At 44.9% G+C, this 17,963-nt stretch overlaps 2 protein-coding genes and 1 long non-coding RNA gene across 3 annotated transcripts; all 3 read left to right on the forward strand.

Annotated features, from left to right (window-relative positions):
• The first annotated feature begins 2,360 nt into the window (after nucleotides 1-2,360).
• LOC115540198 (uncharacterized) lies at nucleotides 2,361-2,894 on the forward strand. Its single transcript, XR_003976134.1, has 3 exons — nucleotides 2,361-2,437; nucleotides 2,533-2,597; nucleotides 2,841-2,894. It is a non-coding gene; the product is annotated as an uncharacterized LOC115540198 (long non-coding RNA).
• A 4,936-nt stretch (nucleotides 2,895-7,830) lies between these two features.
• LOC115540673 (sulfated surface glycoprotein 185-like) lies at nucleotides 7,831-9,688 on the forward strand. The gene is made up of 4 exons (XM_030352157.1): nucleotides 7,831-8,123; nucleotides 8,388-8,448; nucleotides 8,608-8,652; nucleotides 8,744-9,688. The coding sequence occupies exons 2-4, from the start codon at nucleotides 8,401-8,403 to the stop codon at nucleotides 8,957-8,959; spliced, it is 309 nt and encodes a 102-aa protein (XP_030208017.1). The 5' UTR covers nucleotides 7,831-8,123; nucleotides 8,388-8,400; the 3' UTR covers nucleotides 8,960-9,688.
• A 1,654-nt stretch (nucleotides 9,689-11,342) lies between these two features.
• LOC115540284 (proline-rich protein 2-like) lies at nucleotides 11,343-15,185 on the forward strand. The gene is made up of 7 exons (XM_030351432.1): nucleotides 11,343-11,501; nucleotides 11,783-12,274; nucleotides 12,571-12,627; nucleotides 14,323-14,466; nucleotides 14,640-14,708; nucleotides 14,796-14,834; nucleotides 14,922-15,185. The coding sequence occupies exons 1-7, from the start codon at nucleotides 11,448-11,450 to the stop codon at nucleotides 15,183-15,185; spliced, it is 1,119 nt and encodes a 372-aa protein (XP_030207292.1). The 5' UTR covers nucleotides 11,343-11,447.
• Nucleotides 15,186-17,963: the final 2,778 nt, after the last annotated feature.

Consider the following 17,963-nt stretch of genomic DNA (forward strand, 5'->3'; position numbering starts at 1 on the left):
CACTTCTTATTTGGGGTAACTACATTGGCATGACACCGGCTTCCTCAATCTTCTGCGCACCCTTTTAAAATAATCGCCGTTTCTTATTTTCCGACGGCGACAACATCACAACTACTCTCCTTCTCTGCTCGCGCAGAACGCAAATTCCGATTCCAATTTGATTGACTGTAAGCATGAACGCTTAATGCGACTATCCATCAAATAATCTAGGGATCTTAATCCGACTATGAGACACCCGATTTGATTAGATTTTAGTCAGACTAAGGTGAATACATGCATTTTAATAATTCCAATCTTAGTCAGAATAACCCAATGATTAGATTTTGTGTCATGTAAACACACTGACTGTATTTAAGATGAAGAACAAGATGAACTTCATTAATTCCAGATGGGAGGTTAGGCACGATGTTGACATGAACATAATTGTTTCTCCAGCTCTCTGACAGAGATGAAAGATGAGTGAGGCGCTCAGACGAGAGCGACGACGTGAGAAAGTGGACGTTTATGGGTTTTTTTACGTTTATTTTTTCACAAAATATCGTCATCCTTATCCTTATCTTCTTCCTCTTCTTCTTCCTCTTGTTTGCAGTTGAGCCAAGGCTACAGAGGGGGATACAGAGGGGGCTACAGAGGGGGATACAGAGGGGGCTACAGAGGGGGATACAGAGGGGGCTACAGGGGGGGATACAGAGGGGGCTACAGAGGGGGATACAGAGGGGGCTACAGGGGGGGATACAGAGGGGGCTACAGAGGGGGATACAGAGGGGGCTACAGAGGGGGATACAGAGGGGGCTACAGGGGACCGTACATGCAGCAGCCTCGGATCCAGCAGCCCGACTTCCCCCCTTTCCCTCCCTTCCAAGGCTTCCCCATGGCGTTCCCTCCCCCACCTGCCTTGCCCTTCCCGCCGCCCGGGCTCCTCCCTGGTGCTGGGGTCCCCCCTGGTGCTGGGGGGGACCCCATCGGCCGACGTCATCGTGACTTATTAATCAACTGTATCAATACCGAAATGTATTTATCAATGCAATAAATGAGAAGAAAAATATGATTTTTGATTTGTTCCTTTAATGTGAATACGTTTTTCGTAGAATGAGTGTGTACGAAGAATGATGTGTACGAAGAATGTTGTGTAAGAGGCAAAGTGCAAAATGTTGTTGGAACTTTTCTATTTCAGTATTCTTCTGCTCGCGTCCATATAAACAGCAATTCAGCTTATATAACGCCCAGCCAGTGCATGGTACATTGCTGTCCCTTGGTTTTGTAGAGTGCTAGGTCCTATGCTGTTTCAGTGACAACTTCCTATGAAATGCGGGTCTAAAACACATATAAACATGTCCCTTATTTGTCTGGGAGCTTGAGTCATGTCATAGTTCTGTTACCAAACCCAGACTGTAGTTGAGTACAGACGCCTCACCAGAAGGCTCGGGGATCTTGAGATGACTGAAGCTATCATTTAACCTCCCCTGTAAACTAGTAGTACCTAAACATGTTCCTTAGTATGTTCCATATTTGTTGTCAACCACAAAAATAAAAAATAAATCCAGAATCATCCAAGAGTGTCAAGGTCACCAGTGAAGCGAGTGTATGTTAACAAAATAAAAGCCAAAGGAATAAGGTCACAGCGAGAGCCGAAGCTGCCTTACGCTGGCTTATATACATAAACAAAAACACACTTTACGACTTCATCACCCAGAGACGGTCTTACAGGCAATGCACATGCAGCAGTCTCTAGGAAATCCGGAATCTTATGATTCTGTTTGCTTGCTCACCACACATAGTATACTTATCATGAATGGCCCAAGTGGGAATTTAAGAACCCTGGCAGTGTTAATCTCATGCTTTATCTATGGATTGATAAGCACAGAGTTTCTCTACAAGTTTACCATTTATTGTTTATTTTTCACCATCAAATATGCTATGACCATTGATAGGGGATTTGACAGTGAAGTGAAATAACGGATTACTTGACTCATGGACTCATGGCTGTTAACATAATCTGGGTTTAAACATATTCTTCCATGCAGTCTGTTTCTGATCAGACTCCTATTATCCCGGCTTTAAAAACAGGTTGCAACCCCACCCTAGTCTAGCACACCCACGTCCACCCTCCCTGGGAGGAAGATGATAAGACTTTAGTAGTAAAACCCTTTATTAATTGCTTTCAGGATTACAGTAGATTGTATATTGTGTCATCTTGCCTCTATTTAATATTCTAGACATCATTTTGAAATAACCCTGCATACATTCCAGCATCTTGCCCAAGACAACACACCTGTATACCCAACAGAAGGATGCAATGTCACAATAATGATCTGAATTAATTTCTCAACATGACCGACGTCAGAGTGGCGTTCACTATTTAAGACGAAGACTCCAGTCCAAGCTTCATCAAAGTCATCCAGCTGTGGAATCGATCAACTGCTGGGACAATAATCAAGTAATATTCTTACTCATTAAGTTTTAAACTTCAATGCTTTTGCTTCCAATCTTGACCAATTTGTTAATCTTCTCAGTTTCCTTTTCCCCCTCAAGGTGAAATCATGATGAAGATACTGGTACTGCTTGGATGTCTCCTGAGTCTGGCTCTGGCTCTTCCAGTGAGTGGAAAAATGTTTTCTACTACATAGTATTTTCTGTCGTTCAGCAGACACTTTTATCCAAAGCCAATTACAGAGAGCAGATACATGTCATCAAAGGGGCTGTTGGGTTGAGGGCACCTCACTCTAGATTGTCTTCGGGTAAGGTTATGTGCATTGTGGACCAAACTCAGTACCTTCTGGCTGAAGGGCCAAGATGCTAGCCACTGTTTTGGTGAAATTCTAAAACCAATATTTTCACAGGTGGACGAAGTGCATGAGAGAATTGCTCGTTCTTCCTCTGACTCCAATTCCAGAGAAGTATGTGGCGTCCATCAGATGTGATGCATCAGTCAGACACATACGCTGCATACACACTGCACAAATCTAACTCAAACTCAATGAGGTTCCCTCTTTGTTGAGATTAAAGATCTTTTGTCTCTCTAGATGGGGCGGTATCCGTCATTCTACCCACCGTATCCCCGGTTCCCCCCACCACCACCACCAACACAGAACCAGGCCGACCTATGGGCCTTGTTCCTGCAATTCCTGCTGGCTAACTCCCCCCCAGCCCCGGCTCCAGCCCCGGCTCCGGCCCCCACCCCGGCCCCAGCTCCGACCCCAACCCCCCAACCCACCTAAAATCAGTTTGATATCCTCTGTATGACTTCTATAATAAATCATGCATGAAAATAAGAAATGTGTCGGTGGTATTTGGTCGTATGCTCCTGCCCTTCCTCCTGCTGGCTACCATGCCCAGCGCTGCACCAGCGACCGCAGCCACTACCGCTGAGACCACCAATGAACCTGAATAAGCTGCAGGGAAACGATGCACCGTGTAATGAAAGCTCTCTCTGTTAGGGGCAATGTCTCTGCTCTGAACAAAAGTCGTGTGTCAACACGACACACACAGACAAATACAGACACACACACACACACACACACACACACACACACACACACACACACACACACACACACACACACACACACACATACCCACACACACACACACACACACCAAACACACACTCACACACACACACACACACACACACACACACACACACACACACACACACACACACACACACACACACACACACACACACACACACACACACACACACACACACACACACACACACAAACATGTGTGTGTGTGTGTACAGCGGCTCATAAACCATTTAGGGCCTAAGCCTGGGACTCCCAGGTCTTACAACACGCATGACGACAGCCCTGTGCTGCTAGTCTGAGGGTATTGTTAGATAATCATTGCAACCTAATCTCACTTTGAAAAAGAGACTGGCTGAACAATTTCGACATATATAGTACTGTTTTTAGCTGATGTAGAACTATATGACTAAAATAATAAAAAGATTACTTAAAAAGTAGAATATTTTAGAAAAAACTTTAAATACAGAACAATTTAGAATGGTACTGTGTGATTGATGGGTAATATAAACATTTTAGAAGTGGAACGGAGTGTCTAGGTGACAAATATTGGAAGGATCAGGTTCCAAAATTCTATTGAGAATAAGAAAGAAAGAAAGAAAGAAAGAAAGAAAGAAAGAAAGAAAGAAAGGAAGAAAGAAAGAACGGAAGAAAGAAAGAAAGAAAGAAAGAAAGAAAGAAAGAAAGAAAGAAAGAAAAATAAAGAAAGAAAGAAAGAAAGAAAGAAAGAAAGAAAGAAAGAAAGAAAGAAAGAAAGAAAGAAAGAAAGAAAGAAAGAAAGAAAGAAAGAAAGAAAGAATAAAGCCTATGGATAACAATAGCTGAGCGCTGCTGGCAGCACTCACCTACTATTAAAAAAACCATTACGATTCAGTTTGATATGCTAGCATAGGCTAGCATTAGCTATCTTTCTGCTTATCCTCAGCGGTTCGACCCCAATGATGATTTCTGTGTGCCAACTCCTACTTGTTCTATTATTACCTGTATCAAAGAAAAATCCTAGCTTTTACAGATTACAAAGATCAGGCCTGGAACCTTTTGGCTGGGAGTCCAACACCCCAGCAACAACATTTCACCACACTGCCAGACTCACAGTCTCTCTGACAAAAAGGATAATCTGCTAACAACAAATCAAACATGATTATTACATGCTTTAACGATTGATAGAGTAATTTTCTGAGGAGGACTCAAGGTATGGAATGCCCCATATACTAATGAGTATGTTAGTCGTGATGGTCCGGAGAGAGAGAGAGAGAGAGAGAGAGAGAGAGAGAGAGAGAGAGAGAGAGAGAGAGAGAGAGAGAGAGAGAGAGAGAGAGAGAGAGAGAGAGAGAGAGAGCGAGAGAGAGAGAGAGAGAGAGAAAACTAATTATAAATGTTTATACCTAAATATCGTTGAGAAATTTAACATAATTTTAAATCCATTACTGCCTGGCCTACATCAAACCAAGCTCCAACTAAATATTTTAGATTATTTTATCTGCCCTATATTATACCCACACCATATTGTGCCCAATTCTCATTTTAGGGCACAATACTACTTGTGCCCAAAATGCCCTGTGAGGATTTCACGAATCCCTGAATCAATTCATGTGACTTGGAAAGTGTTTGGCGGGTCCCTGTGTATAATTAGGAACTTCCTTTCTTCCAGGCTCCTTACTCGCCCTTTCCTAAGGACTGGAGAACTATAAGCAAAGAAAACAATCTTTAAAGAAAGAGTGCACAAACAAATGCTAAAGTAGGAGAGAAACTTAAATGTATGATCATATATTTTCCTATAATATTAACCCTTTTAGACACAATAATTAGTAATTAAAAAAGGGCATTCATGAGCAAAGGGGATGAGGAAATGCTGGGTCACCAAAGCAGTCTTTTCCCAAACCTGCTGTAATATGATTTCAGTAGGCCTATATGAATCATTTGCGGTCAACATTTCCCAAGGTTTGACAACTCCGGATTATCTGCTGCGTTCACTGCAGGCCACATCTTTTGGGTGATTATACTTCACAAAAACACCATTTCGACATATTCCTGCCATTAACACACACACAGAATGACAACAAGTTTGACAGCCGATTGGCTATTGACGAGGCTGTTATATTCTTTAAAAGGTGGAAAAGCACAGGTTACACAATTCAGAAAGGTTCAGCACCACACATCTACTGAACTCAATGCTGTTCTTGACCCAGGTACGCACATTTTGTGAAATAATGTTTTCATGTCAAATGTCAATACAATAGTCGTGAATATTAAGTTAATTCATGTATTTGTGTATTTTTCAATCTAGTGTATTGCAGTCATGAAAATCCTGTTGGTGGTCGTGTGTTTTATAACAATAAGTTCAGCCTTCCCTGTAAGTATCCGTCCGAGTGGATGTGAAGGCTACAAAATAACTTAAATAGGCCTATATGATAGGCCTAAATAATGTCGGCATGTCGGTAGGTATCATTATATTTGAGATATATCGTTATTTTATCCAGGGCATGCAACTACAAATAATTCCATGCATGGTGTTGTTATTTTTGCAAAAATTTTGAAAATTTATATAAATCACCATAATATGCTGTCCTTCATTTATTAAGGTTTCTGAGGACAACCACCGCGTTGAACGTTCAGCCAGCGACGAGGTGGGTATCGACATCTATGGTGCAGCCCTACACGCTGAACAAATCAAACTCACTGAGCTTGAACCTTTGTTGAGATTGAACTTTTTTTTGTCCTTCTAGATGGGCCGGTATTATGGTGGTGTTGGATACATGCAGTATCCGCAGTACTACCCATCGTATAGGTACCCATCGTATCGCTATCCCGTGTACCCACCACAACAACCGCCACAGAACCAGCCCGACATATTCACCATGCTCCTGCCCTTCCTGCTGGCTAACCTCACACCGGCCGCTGCGACCACCGCCACTGCCACCGCCGGAGCCGCCACCCCGACCGCGGGGACCGGAGCCGGAGTTGGATAACATGGATGTTTAAAATCAGTTTGTTATCCTCTGTATGACTTCTTCAATAAATCATGCATCAAAATAATAAATGTGTCGGTGGTATTTGGTCGTATGCTCCTGCACTTCCTCCTGCCGGCTAACTTCGCCCACCGCTGCACCAGCGACCACAGCCATCACCGCTGAGACCACCAAAAAACTACATTTTGTAGTTTTTTTGTGTACAACTACATTTCGTAGTTTTTTTGTTTGCTTCAATTCAGATAAACTTCCAGATTCCCATTCATACTTGAGTACATTCTTTTCTGAGTCTCCTTTAGCATTTCAGTAAACTCATAAACACAAACACACACACACACACACACACACGCACAAGCACACGCACACACACACGCACACACACACACACACGCACACGCACATAAACACACACACACACACACACACACACACACACACACACACACACACACACACACACACACACACACACACACACACACACACACACCGGAGTCACAAAAGGCTTAGGCCCCGAATGTTCATGAATAGCAGGCTCTCAATTTAATTGCTTTTAAACGTAGTTTTTTTACATTTAATTTTACGAAAATAAGTATGATATAAAAATATCCCAAATCATTCTGATCAGAAATCAAAGCCATCAAAATTGAAGACATTAAATACTTGACTGTTTTTGGGTCCTCTGTGTGTCATTCAGAGAGAGAGAGAGAGAGAGAGAGAGAGAGAGAGAGAGAGAGAGAGAGAGAGAGAGAGAGAGAGAGAGAGAAAGAGATAACAGCGGCTGTAACAGGGCTTGTCATTGCAATACACTGCAGGAACTGTATCTAAAAATGTTGTTTGTGGGTGTCTGTGTTTGTGTGTGTGTGTGTGTTGGTGTTTGTGTTTCTGTGTGTGTGTGAGGGGGGGGGGGGGGGGGGGGGGGGTTGTATGAGTTTACTGAAATGCTGAAGGAGACAGAGAAAGGAATTTAGTCAAATATGTTCTGGATATCGTGTCTGGCATAAGGCTGGGACTCAGCAAGATTCTCTGACTTGAACCAAACAATGAAATGGGTCATTGGGTCCTCTGTGTGTCATTCAGAGAGTGAGAGAGAGAGAGAGAGAGAGAGAGAGAGAGAGAGAGAGAGAGAGAGAGAGAGAGAGAGAGAGAGAGAGAGAGAGAGAGAGAGAGAGAGAGAGAGAGCGAGAGAGAGAGAGAGATAGAGAGAGAGAGAGAGAGAGAGAGAGAGAGAGAGAGAGAGAGAGAGAGAGAGAGAGAGAGAAAGAGAGAGAGAGAGAGAGAGAGAAAGATAGACATGCACACTCACACACACACACCAGAGTAACGCTGGCTGTTGCTCCACAGATGATTTCCACACACGCGGTTTGTTTTCAAGAAGATTAGCAAGGTTGTGTCTGGATCGGCAGGAAATCCTGTAGGATTAACAGTGTGAAGCTATCACTAATGATGGATCATAGTCGTGTTCCTGCCTATTGTCCCGATGTGTCCAGAGGTTGCTATGAGACGGACCACATTAGAGGTGAAGCAACAGAGTATGAAGGTTAGAGCGTGGATAATCATCATGTAGAAGCACACAGGCTCTGGTCAACACCTAATCGACTTCCTCTGAAGGATCTGCTTAAAGGTAGCGCACTGAACACTTATTTAGTCAATTTAGTTAGCGGTTCTAGAGCACTTGTTTTAGTAACTACTCATTTCTTTGAAATGACTGCTTTGATATTGATTGTTTGTTTTGATGTCTTTGGATTAAAGCATCGGCTAAATTATTAAATTTAAAAGTAAATGTAGGTGTGCGTTGTTGTTCAATATCATTTTGGGAGAAGGGAATCGACTGCCTGTGTTGGACCTTAATGCTACTTCAAGCATTGAGTTATGATTTCTATTGCAGATTCAAGGACACAATGAAGTTTGTTTTGTTTGTGATTTTCTTCGCAATGACCTGCCATGTGGTGAGAAAACACTATCCTGATGCATTGATCATATATTCTTGAAGTAAAAAAAGTAGAATAAGGATTTTCGAAACGTAATGTCTGTTTCAGTTGAAACGGTAACAAAATATTTTGGTTTATGCACTTTACCTTCTTTAAACTTCTCCGTAATTTTTGCAGAATTACGGGCATCACTATGGCAGCAGCAACTCTGATAGTGATGAGGTAAGATATACTATAATAATCAATACAAAAATGGGTTGGAAGTCTATGTCATTTGTATACAAAGCCACCTAATCTCTCCCCCGTCGTGCAGAGGTTCTACCCCTACCTGTTCCCCACCTTCCAGTGGTACCGCCCCAGACCTCCGCCCATCCGCTACCCCTTCCTGTTCTGGCCTGTGTACCCGAGGCCCCTGCCTGCTCCGGCCCCTCCTCCGGCCCCACCTCCGGCCCCACCTCGGACCCCGGCCCCTACGCCCCTGACCTCGACCCCCGCCCGGACCCCTGGCCGCGGGGACATGGACGTCTAACCACTGAAGACTAACCGCTAAAGAGCCGCAAATTACCCCGGGGCCGAGCCAGATGCTACAAAGCACCGTTTGTCAAGATAGAAACTAAACATGCAATACGCTTCAGCCTGGTGCGATCGCCTCAACATGTGTGTGTGTGTGTGTGTGTGTGTGTGTGTTTCCGTATGCATGTTGCTTCTGCTGTGTTGAAATGCTTGCTTTTCGTGTTGATGTTGCATTAGTCAGTGTTGTGTGACAGTATTGGTTAGGGATTGTTTTGGCTTCATATAAGATGGGGTCATCTTATATCACAAGGTTAGAAAACCAATAGAATGTATTCACTCATCATTCATTCATCATCAATAACCATTGATTGGTGCCTTAAGAAGGGGTGGGACTGGTGTTTAAGGGCGGTAGTGGGTGGGGTGGTGGAGGGTGGAGCACCGATGCTGCTCCAGGGTGATATTTACCATGCAGGGCCCATCATAAGCAGGGGGATTACCTCTCAGCCAGTAATAACCGGGCTTAGTCCTAAAGACGGCTGCGCTTTTGGCTTCAGCATTACTCAGCAGATGCTGCTGTTCCCAGTGGTTATGTCCTGACTCTACTGCGTGCACTGCTACCAAAACCACTGCCGTCGGCTTCCCTGTACTGTAGCAGAGAAATACTCCACCCTCTCGCAACAGTGATATTCTTGCCATGGTTTTTACATGACTTTCTTCCAATACCGATAACGAATGTATCCTTTAATGCATAAATAAATATAAACAAATATAAATGCATTGCTTGAGGATTTATGTGTTTTACATTGTTGGATTAGTGTGTGTGTGTGTGTGTGTGTGTGTGTGTGTGTGTGTGTGTGTGTGTGTGTGTGTGTGTGTGTGTGTGTGTGTGTGTGTGTGTGTGTGCCTGTCTGTCTCTCTGTCTGTGTTTGAGTTGATGGGTGTGTATTTGCAAGTTGGTGTGTTCATGTTCGTGTGCATGCAGGAGCATGTGTGTGCGCGCACGCGCGTGTGTGTTGTGGTAACCCGGTCCTCGTTGTCGCCGGGTTTCACAGACAAATCACACGTTTCAGCGAGGGTTAAGCCGATCACGGCATTTATTGCACACAGGGTTAACAATCAGACAGGTCGGACTACCCCTAGGTTCTCCGTGGAACTCTACGGTGGGGCTGGCTCGGCCCTTTCCGTCTCTCGTCACCCGTCTGCCCTCCTGGTCTGCTCCCGAGTGCCTTTTAAAGCGGTTCCCTGGCTGTCCAGCCAGGTGTCTCCCATCCCGTTGATTGGGGTTCGGTCGGTGCTCTCCGTCGCCGGCTGGTGGGTGATGGTGGTACCGGCCATCCAGGACCAACCCTCGGGCTGGTCCGGGCCGAGGTTTAAGTGATTGGATGCCACACTCCTCCTCCCTTTGTCCAAGCCTCGGGTAGACGGACAGTGGGTGGCGGCGGTACACGCCGTCCACGACTACACCTCTGACCCGCCCGGGCCGAGGTTTACGGGGCGGGATGCCACAGTGTGTATGCGTGTCCATGTGTGTGTATGTGTGTGTGTGTGTGTGTGTTTGGTGGTGCCTGTCTGTGTGTGTGTGTGTGTGCGCGTGTGGATATGAAACTGACAAAATTGTAATGTTTTGTTATTCAATTATTTTATGCGTTCATTGGTTTTTATATGGATATGAGACATGCCAAAAAGGAAATAGTTTCAAATCCATGGTCAGATTTTTGACGAGAAAAACACTATTTGTGTAATCTTTCTGTAATCGTAGCAGTCTGCCACCTAGAGAGCGCTAGGAACAGAGTGGCAGTCCACAGTGCAGAGTTGGACAAAAAAAAGGAACACGTCTTGTGAATATAAAATAGTTTTTCTGTTTCCATTAGCTGTGCTGCAAATCAATGTAATGGCCTTAATCATTATAGCCTATCAATCTTTAATAGCCTACCTAGCGTAGCTACAAAAAAACATTCCATCAAAACACTTTTAACAAGATCTTCTGTGAACTATGAAATAATGGCCTATGGTCAAGCGATTGCATCACCTTCAATGTTTATCTAAATTGACAAAATCAATGACCTTTTTGCTTAGTTTTGTCTGCAGATCCTGGCTAGCCATAATTACCCCAGCATGAGACACTGACACATCCACCACGCCTCAGCGGGGCCCGCATGAAAGCCCAAGCCAACCACGTTGGGCCACTGTGTATTTGTTCCAACATATTTTCTAGACATTACCCCATTACCAACAAACGAAAAATGACACTTAGGAGGCATTCCGCTAGCTAACGGACTATTCTTTTTTTAAACTCATGACTTAATCGCTGAAGAAAGGCTGGAGACCTGCTGGAGTGCGATTGGTCGCTTGCATCAGCGTTGAAAGCATAAGATCCTCTCCTCCCAGGTTCGGTCTCATTTCAAATGTTCCTCCAGGGTGCTGTATCTTCATAAGGCTTTCAGCGAGATCTTGAGTTGAGGGTGTTGTTGTTGTTGTTGTTGATTGACCCAAAGCCTCGGGAGATGGTTGTGACCTTCATGCTGCTATGTCTCGCACTCAGCGCAGCTGCACTACCAGTAAGTAGCACCAGTTCCTTACTTCCTTAGTGAAATACCACATCGGTCCGATAAACATTGTTACTTTAAATAGCTTCCAACTGAGTTTTTTTTATTTATTTTTTTGGCCCACACAAAGTTACTTGCCTCGTCATTTAATTTTCAATATCAGCTGTTTTGCCATCTCAAGGGGATTTTTTGTGAAGAAGATAAAAATATCCACTGCATCTCAAAGAAGAAGCCACACTTTTTGTGAGAGATGGCTGACTGCTACAACCGACATGTACGTCTCCTTCTCCAAGGTAACTCCAGGCCCGGAGACACAAGGGATGGAACAAACTGCTCAAAGCGCTCCACCCGTGAAGCAGGCGGGTGAGAAGGCCGGACCTCAGGTTCTGGTCCAGATCCTCCCTGGTCAACAGGGACAGCATCCCCTCACTGCGGCCAACCCGCCCCCAGAGCAACAGTACCTGCCCCAGTACCACCTGCCCAACCAGCACCCAGAACCGCAGTACATGCCCCAGTACTACCTGCCCATGCATCATCCACCCTGGTTCACACACAGTGGGCTTCCCAGGGGGATGCCCTTCCAGCCAGCCATGCAGCAGCCACCCTTCCAGCCCGCCCTCCAGCAGCCTGCCATGCAGCCTGCCCTTCAGCCCGCCATGCAGCCTAACCCCCAGCAGCCCGGCCCCCAGCCCGCCCACCAGCCCGCCGTGCAGGCGCCCCTTCAACCACTACTGCAGGGAGTTCCGGTTCCAATCCAGCCAATCCAGCAGGCCCCGCCTCCTATGGTATTCTACCAGTTAAATCCCAATGCTGCTGCAACAGTTCTACTGGTGTACTCCTACTACTATAGCAATAACTACCAGTGTTTTATTTATAATAAATGACTGCGTTTCATTATTGATATAATATATGTCATGTATTTATATATAAATCATACATTTCATGCATATACTTATTATGATTTGCATAATTATTTATTTAATGTGCATAATGTATATTATTTGTGTAATTATTATTTGTTTTATTCCACCGTTGATGCAAACTTTTAATGACGCTATGTGTGCGGTTGCTGTGTTTCCAGATGCTAAATCCTTATGGATATTTTCCTTTCTACCCATCCCTGCAAGGGAACCAGCAGGTGAGAATTCAACAGTATTTTTTGCATTGTAACCATATGTGGGCTCTAGATAAGTCTTACCAAGCAGGACAAGTGGGGTTAATCTTATTTGCTGAATGCACTTACTGTAAGTAGCTTTGGACAAAAATGTATCTTAAATAAATGTAACGCCCTCCAATGTAAAAAGGGGATTTGATTATCTCTTATTTTAACCTCTGTGTTGACTTCAACAACTGATTGGTTTTCACACATCATTGAATGGAATGACAGCATGACCCTTTGCTTCCCTGCCAGGGATTAACCTGTTCTCCAGAGGGGATTAAACTCATTAATGACACGCTGCACGTCTCGCTCAGGCAGACTGAGGTCATTGAACCTTTCAGACGGGTGTAAAGACCCACAGAGCCCTCCTGGGGTCACGTGGTAGAAAACATACCTTGACGTGTCAATCCCTGAGCATGGTTTTGGAATCCGTTCCCTTGGATTCCGAGACCATGCGCACGGTTTAACCAATCCGTGCGCACGGATTTGGTTTGTTCTACGCAGCAGCGATCCCCCATTACTATTGTGACGGTGAACGCCTATCTGATGCATTTCGGCATCAATACAGTATGGACGACTGAATGTAGGGTTTATTTTTTCACATGATGATATTTAAATGTTTGTTAAAAATAAACTCATCTCTGGCTGAAACACTATGTTTCCCTCACCTCGTACCCATGCATGAGGCCCGTGTAAGATCAGCCTTCACGATGCTCATGGAGAAATCCTGCTGTGTAGAATACCACATCCGTGCGCACGGATTGGGTAAAGCGTGAGCAAGGATTGGGTAAACCGTAAGCACGGATTCGGAATCCGACGGAACGGTTTACAAAACCATGCAGATTTAGACATCAAGGTATTTTTCTTCTACTATGTGACCCCAAGGGGGCACCATACCAACCACAGCAAAGGGCTGTCCTGTTGCCCAGTAGACTGTCCTTGATGTAAACCACTCTGTGTAAATATGTATCCAAAATAACGGTAACCTAGATGAAGCTTGATGAAGCCCTCTCTCCCGGTAGTATTGTGATGGAAAATCTACATGTTGTTATGTTTTTCTTCATGAACTTAGGTTTTGTTTATTATTCCATATGTTCTTGCCATCCTGCTCTCCTTCAGGGTCGTCTAAAATGTAAACCTTTGTGGTTGGTGATATAATCTGTTCCCACTCTGTTCCCGTGTTATCTTCTCTTGGTTTGGGCCTGTTCCTCGACCCCCTGGGGAGCGTCGGGAAACAAAGGGTTACATGGCACGGCCGCGACCCCTTATTTAGAACATCCTGAAGAACTTCAATCAATAGATTACCATCTGGTAAACAAAGGCTTTTGGTTTATTGGGGGACAGCTGCCCTCAAGAACCAAATCTAAGTGTATAAGAACTCCTGACTTTAGCCACTCAGTGGACTTCTCCTTGCGGGGCGAACTCCCATCTGAGGCCTCAGATTATTGTATTGTATGCCTGTTTTGTTGTTTGTTGATGCATGTTGTGATGCATCTTTGTTTCTTACTTTTATTACAAATATATACGACCACCAACTGCCAACGAGTATTGTGTGCTTTTTGCATCCATTGCTAACATGGCGCAATGTAATGTTAATAAAACAGTGCATTTTACTCCAACTCTACATCCATTCATTCTGCTACAACATCTCTGGTCTCTCCCCCCTCCCCACAGTACACACCGTATGCATATCCCATGATGTACCCCGCCGCGCCGGCAGCCCCCAATGTTCAGGTGAACCCCCCACCAAACCCAGCCCCACAGAGTCCAGTATCACCAGGGGAGACGGGGCCGCCGCCTCCAGGAGCCGCTGCCCCGGCAACTGAGCAGCAGCAGCAGCAGCAGCAGCAGCAGCAGCAGCAGCAGCCACAGGTAGATGCAGTCCTGATGAACAGACAGAGAGAGAGAGAGAAACACATTTCCTCGGCTGCTACAGCCTACCTCGCTCTATCAACCCTTAACCCGTGCGTTGTCCTCCTTCTCCTCCACAGAACCCCCAGATCGTCTACATGATTCATCGGCCAATGGTAACAAACAGCGCCGCCGTGACTAACGAGATAGTATACACACAGACATTTAGAGCACGTTTAAAAAGGGGTGCGTACATGTTTATGTGTTCGTGTTCATTTTGTGTCACTCTCTCCTAGAACGCACAGCTGGGTGGTCTTAGCTCTGAAGAGCTTGAGGTAAATATGGGAAGGGCTTTGTTCTCGATGTGAGCTAATGAACTCAAACCAGGTCACACAGGTCACCTGACCCCTGCTCCTCTACAGATGGTGGCTAAGCTAAGCAACAGTGGGTTCTTCGGGCCCCACTTCCAGCCCAACATGGGCCCTGAAGCTCGGCCCGCCGCGGCCACCCTGAACCAGGCCGGGGGCCCCCAGGTGAAGGCACTGGAGCCCAATGAGGCCCCCGCAGGGTTTAGTGGCCCCCGGAGGAACCTGGTCGACGTCGGACCTACCGCCAGGGACCCATCCTCCAACAGTCCAGCCAACCCCCCTCCTCCGGTTCAGAACCAGCCCAGCATGGGGGCTTAAACCTCTGGGTCCGAAACAGACCAGCATGGGGGTTTCACCTCTGGGTCAGAACCAGCCCAGCGTGGGGTCTTCACCTCTGGGTCAGAACCAGCCCAGCGTGGGGGCTTCACCTCTGGGGACAGCCACAGGTGGTCGTGGGCTCAGGAGACAGATAAAATCATCTTCCCTTGAAAAGTGATGTTAGTATTTTATTCTTCTCACCATTATTCTATTTGTAGGCCTATTTGTTTTAGAAAGCAACTAACACATTTAAGAAGATCAGGTTTAGTCAATGCTCATACATTATTGATGTCGGGGATATTCATGAAAACCAAGAGCACTTGATTCATTTCAAAATGTAGAAATCAGCAGACACAAATGGCCTTTTGGATTGAACATCATTCTAATATTTATTTTTAAAGGTGCATTCATGTTTTCTTTTGAATATTAATAAATAATTGAATTTCATTCCATGGACACGTTTATCCAAAGCTTCTCACTAGGCTGTGAGTGAACACACACACGCCTCCATGCCTACTGCCTCTGTATCTCAGCCCAGGTACGTGCACAGGGTGGGGCTGAAGGGGAGCAGGCTACGGCCCCTCTGCCTGCACAAGAAAAAAATACTCAATTTTTTGCCACTTTTTCTTTTTATAATAAAAGCCTTATTGTATGCTGTTGATTATATCAATATCATAATGAATATCATTATCAGATCCAACTAGGGGGTGTAGTTCCTACAGGTTCCCTGTTTCGTTAAGGAGATATTCTACCGAAGAAAGTCATTTACCCAAACGGATGAATCCTTCAGAAGTGGATTTTAACAAGTGTATTTCTCTTTATGTTGTTATTTTCCTTTGCTTGAACCGCTGCCCCTCATGACTGCATGGCCCTGTTCCTGCCTCTTGGGAAATCAATCCCCCACCCTGCCATATTCGCTGTCATGCTCTACCAGCTTGGATATGGGAGAAGTGGGTTGGGGGGTATTTCCGGATGTTTTCCTCATATATCTGAGGGATAAGTGTCAAAACACTGGGTGGCAAACACTGTTTAGCTCGCAGACTGATATTTCATGTTTGTTTTTGAGGCTTGAGGCCTGCTAATCCCTTTTAAGCCGGCAGCTAGGAATAACTACAAGTAAATAGACGATGCTCCACCATGAGGTGAACAACATCACCTAAAGCATTGATCGCATCCATGATACTGAGAAATAAAAGGCGAAAAATCTGACCACACTATTTGCTGTACATCATAGTACGGAAAGCTATATTCTGTTTTGCTCTAATCTAACAATGTGGGACTTAATATTCACATTAAAAATAAAGTAACATCAAGGTACAGCTCATCCTAAAATAATAACTTTGCCATTCTGCACTCCCAGTTGAAATAACAGCGCCATTTGATCACTGGCTCAATGGTGATTAAGGTAATCACCATTCAATTGTGACTCATCTGTGACAAGAGACCTTCAAATTAACACTTTAGTAATAGTAACAAATAGTAAAGGCAACAAGGATCACTAGCTGACAAATCCGCATGCATTAACAATGATTTCTACTTTGCTAATCTATTCCATGCCTGACAGTAAAGACAATTATTTTCTTGTATCATTAAAATGTCAATCTGTGACGCATTTATCCAAAGAGACTGAAAATAAGTGCATTCAATTATACACACACAACCCCAAAACTGCAGGTTTTCGCTGCCGTGTCTCAGAACACGACTACAGCCAATCAGTTTGCCTTTGTGTATGCTCACATCGATCCCTATGCAATTCACAGGGTATTGTAATATTATACAGTCTATCTATGGTATGGTATCAATAGCTAATCAGTGGCAAAGAAGAAATGAAAGTCCGCGTCGATGACTCGCAAGTCCAGTGTCGCGAGTGGACGTTGCCATGACATCTAGAAATCATAGGTCTACCGTATTTAATGGGTTATGTGTATGGTTGATTATAAGGTAGGCCTAAGCAATAGATCACGCCAGGCTGTGGTATGTGCTCATTATACCACTGTTAAGGGGCGTTGTCCGGCCCCGACGCGCAGCGGAGGGCCGGCGACCCCCTTCACAGTGGTATAATGAGCACATGCCACTGACTGAAGTGATCTATTGCTTTTATACAACGGTTACTATTATGGCGAAACGAAAGTCATAGACACACTACATTTAAAAAGAAACCAAGAAAGTCAAAATAGTTGTTTTATTAAAGAATACAAAAAAGTAGTCCCTCCTGGCTGCCGCTATGCATCGACGCCGGTCGCTATGCAACACACTTTAGCGTCCCTCCGAGAGAAGGCTCCGATAGAGCGGTTCGCCGGTAATTTATCCTATGGAGCAGTTCACTCGCCGTGTGCCTAAGCTTTCGTTAGTCTCTCCATCGCCTTGCTCACTCCCGGAGTAACAACATTTACACGCTCTCCATCATCCAACATACAGGGGCGATTCTAGGTAGTGTGGGGGCCCTAGGCAGAGGATTGTTGAGGGGGGGGGGTGCGTGTGTGTTTGCGCGCGCGTGCGCGCGCGCGCGTGTGTGTGTGTGTGTGTGTATGTGTGAAGAACGAGTGTGTCACATAATTAGGACACTTTCTCGTGATAGTGATCTGGTTCTGTAACATTTAGGCAAGTTGCAATTCAAGCCGGCTGCATGTCCAAAACAACTCGAGAACTGTTGGAGAACTGAGGTTGAAAGATGGATAGAAGTGATTGGGGTACAATCCCACTTCTTGTCTGACAGATGCTAAGAGCTGATAGTTTTATCTGGATAGTTGAGAGATGGGCTGACAGACAGACAGACAG

The sequence above is a fragment of the Gadus morhua genome, chromosome 3 (genome assembly GCF_902167405.1).
Source record: "Gadus morhua chromosome 3, gadMor3.0, whole genome shotgun sequence".
In the NCBI taxonomy this organism is placed as follows: Eukaryota; Metazoa; Chordata; class Actinopteri; order Gadiformes; family Gadidae; genus Gadus; species Gadus morhua.

What these genes read in the sequence shown, in the direction of transcription:
- LOC115540673 (XM_030352157.1), top strand. Translation starts at nt 8,401, where the DNA reads ATGAAGTTTGTTTTGTTTGTGATTTTCTTCGCAATGACCTGCCATGTG. An exon ending in TCGCAATGACCTGCCATGTG is followed by an intron (nt 8,449 to 8,607) that starts GTGAGAAAACAC and finishes TAATTTTTGCAG; the next exon opens with AATTACGGGCATCACTATGG. An exon ending in GCAACTCTGATAGTGATGAG is followed by an intron (nt 8,653 to 8,743) that starts GTAAGATATACT and finishes CCCGTCGTGCAG; the next exon opens with AGGTTCTACCCCTACCTGTT.
- LOC115540284 (XM_030351432.1), top strand. Translation starts at nt 11,448, where the DNA reads ATGGTTGTGACCTTCATGCTGCTATGTCTCGCACTCAGCGCAGCTGCA. An exon ending in CCCTGCAAGGGAACCAGCAG is followed by an intron (nt 12,628 to 14,322) that starts GTGAGAATTCAA and finishes CCCTCCCCACAG; the next exon opens with TACACACCGTATGCATATCC. An exon ending in TTAGCTCTGAAGAGCTTGAG is followed by an intron (nt 14,835 to 14,921) that starts GTAAATATGGGA and finishes GCTCCTCTACAG; the next exon opens with ATGGTGGCTAAGCTAAGCAA.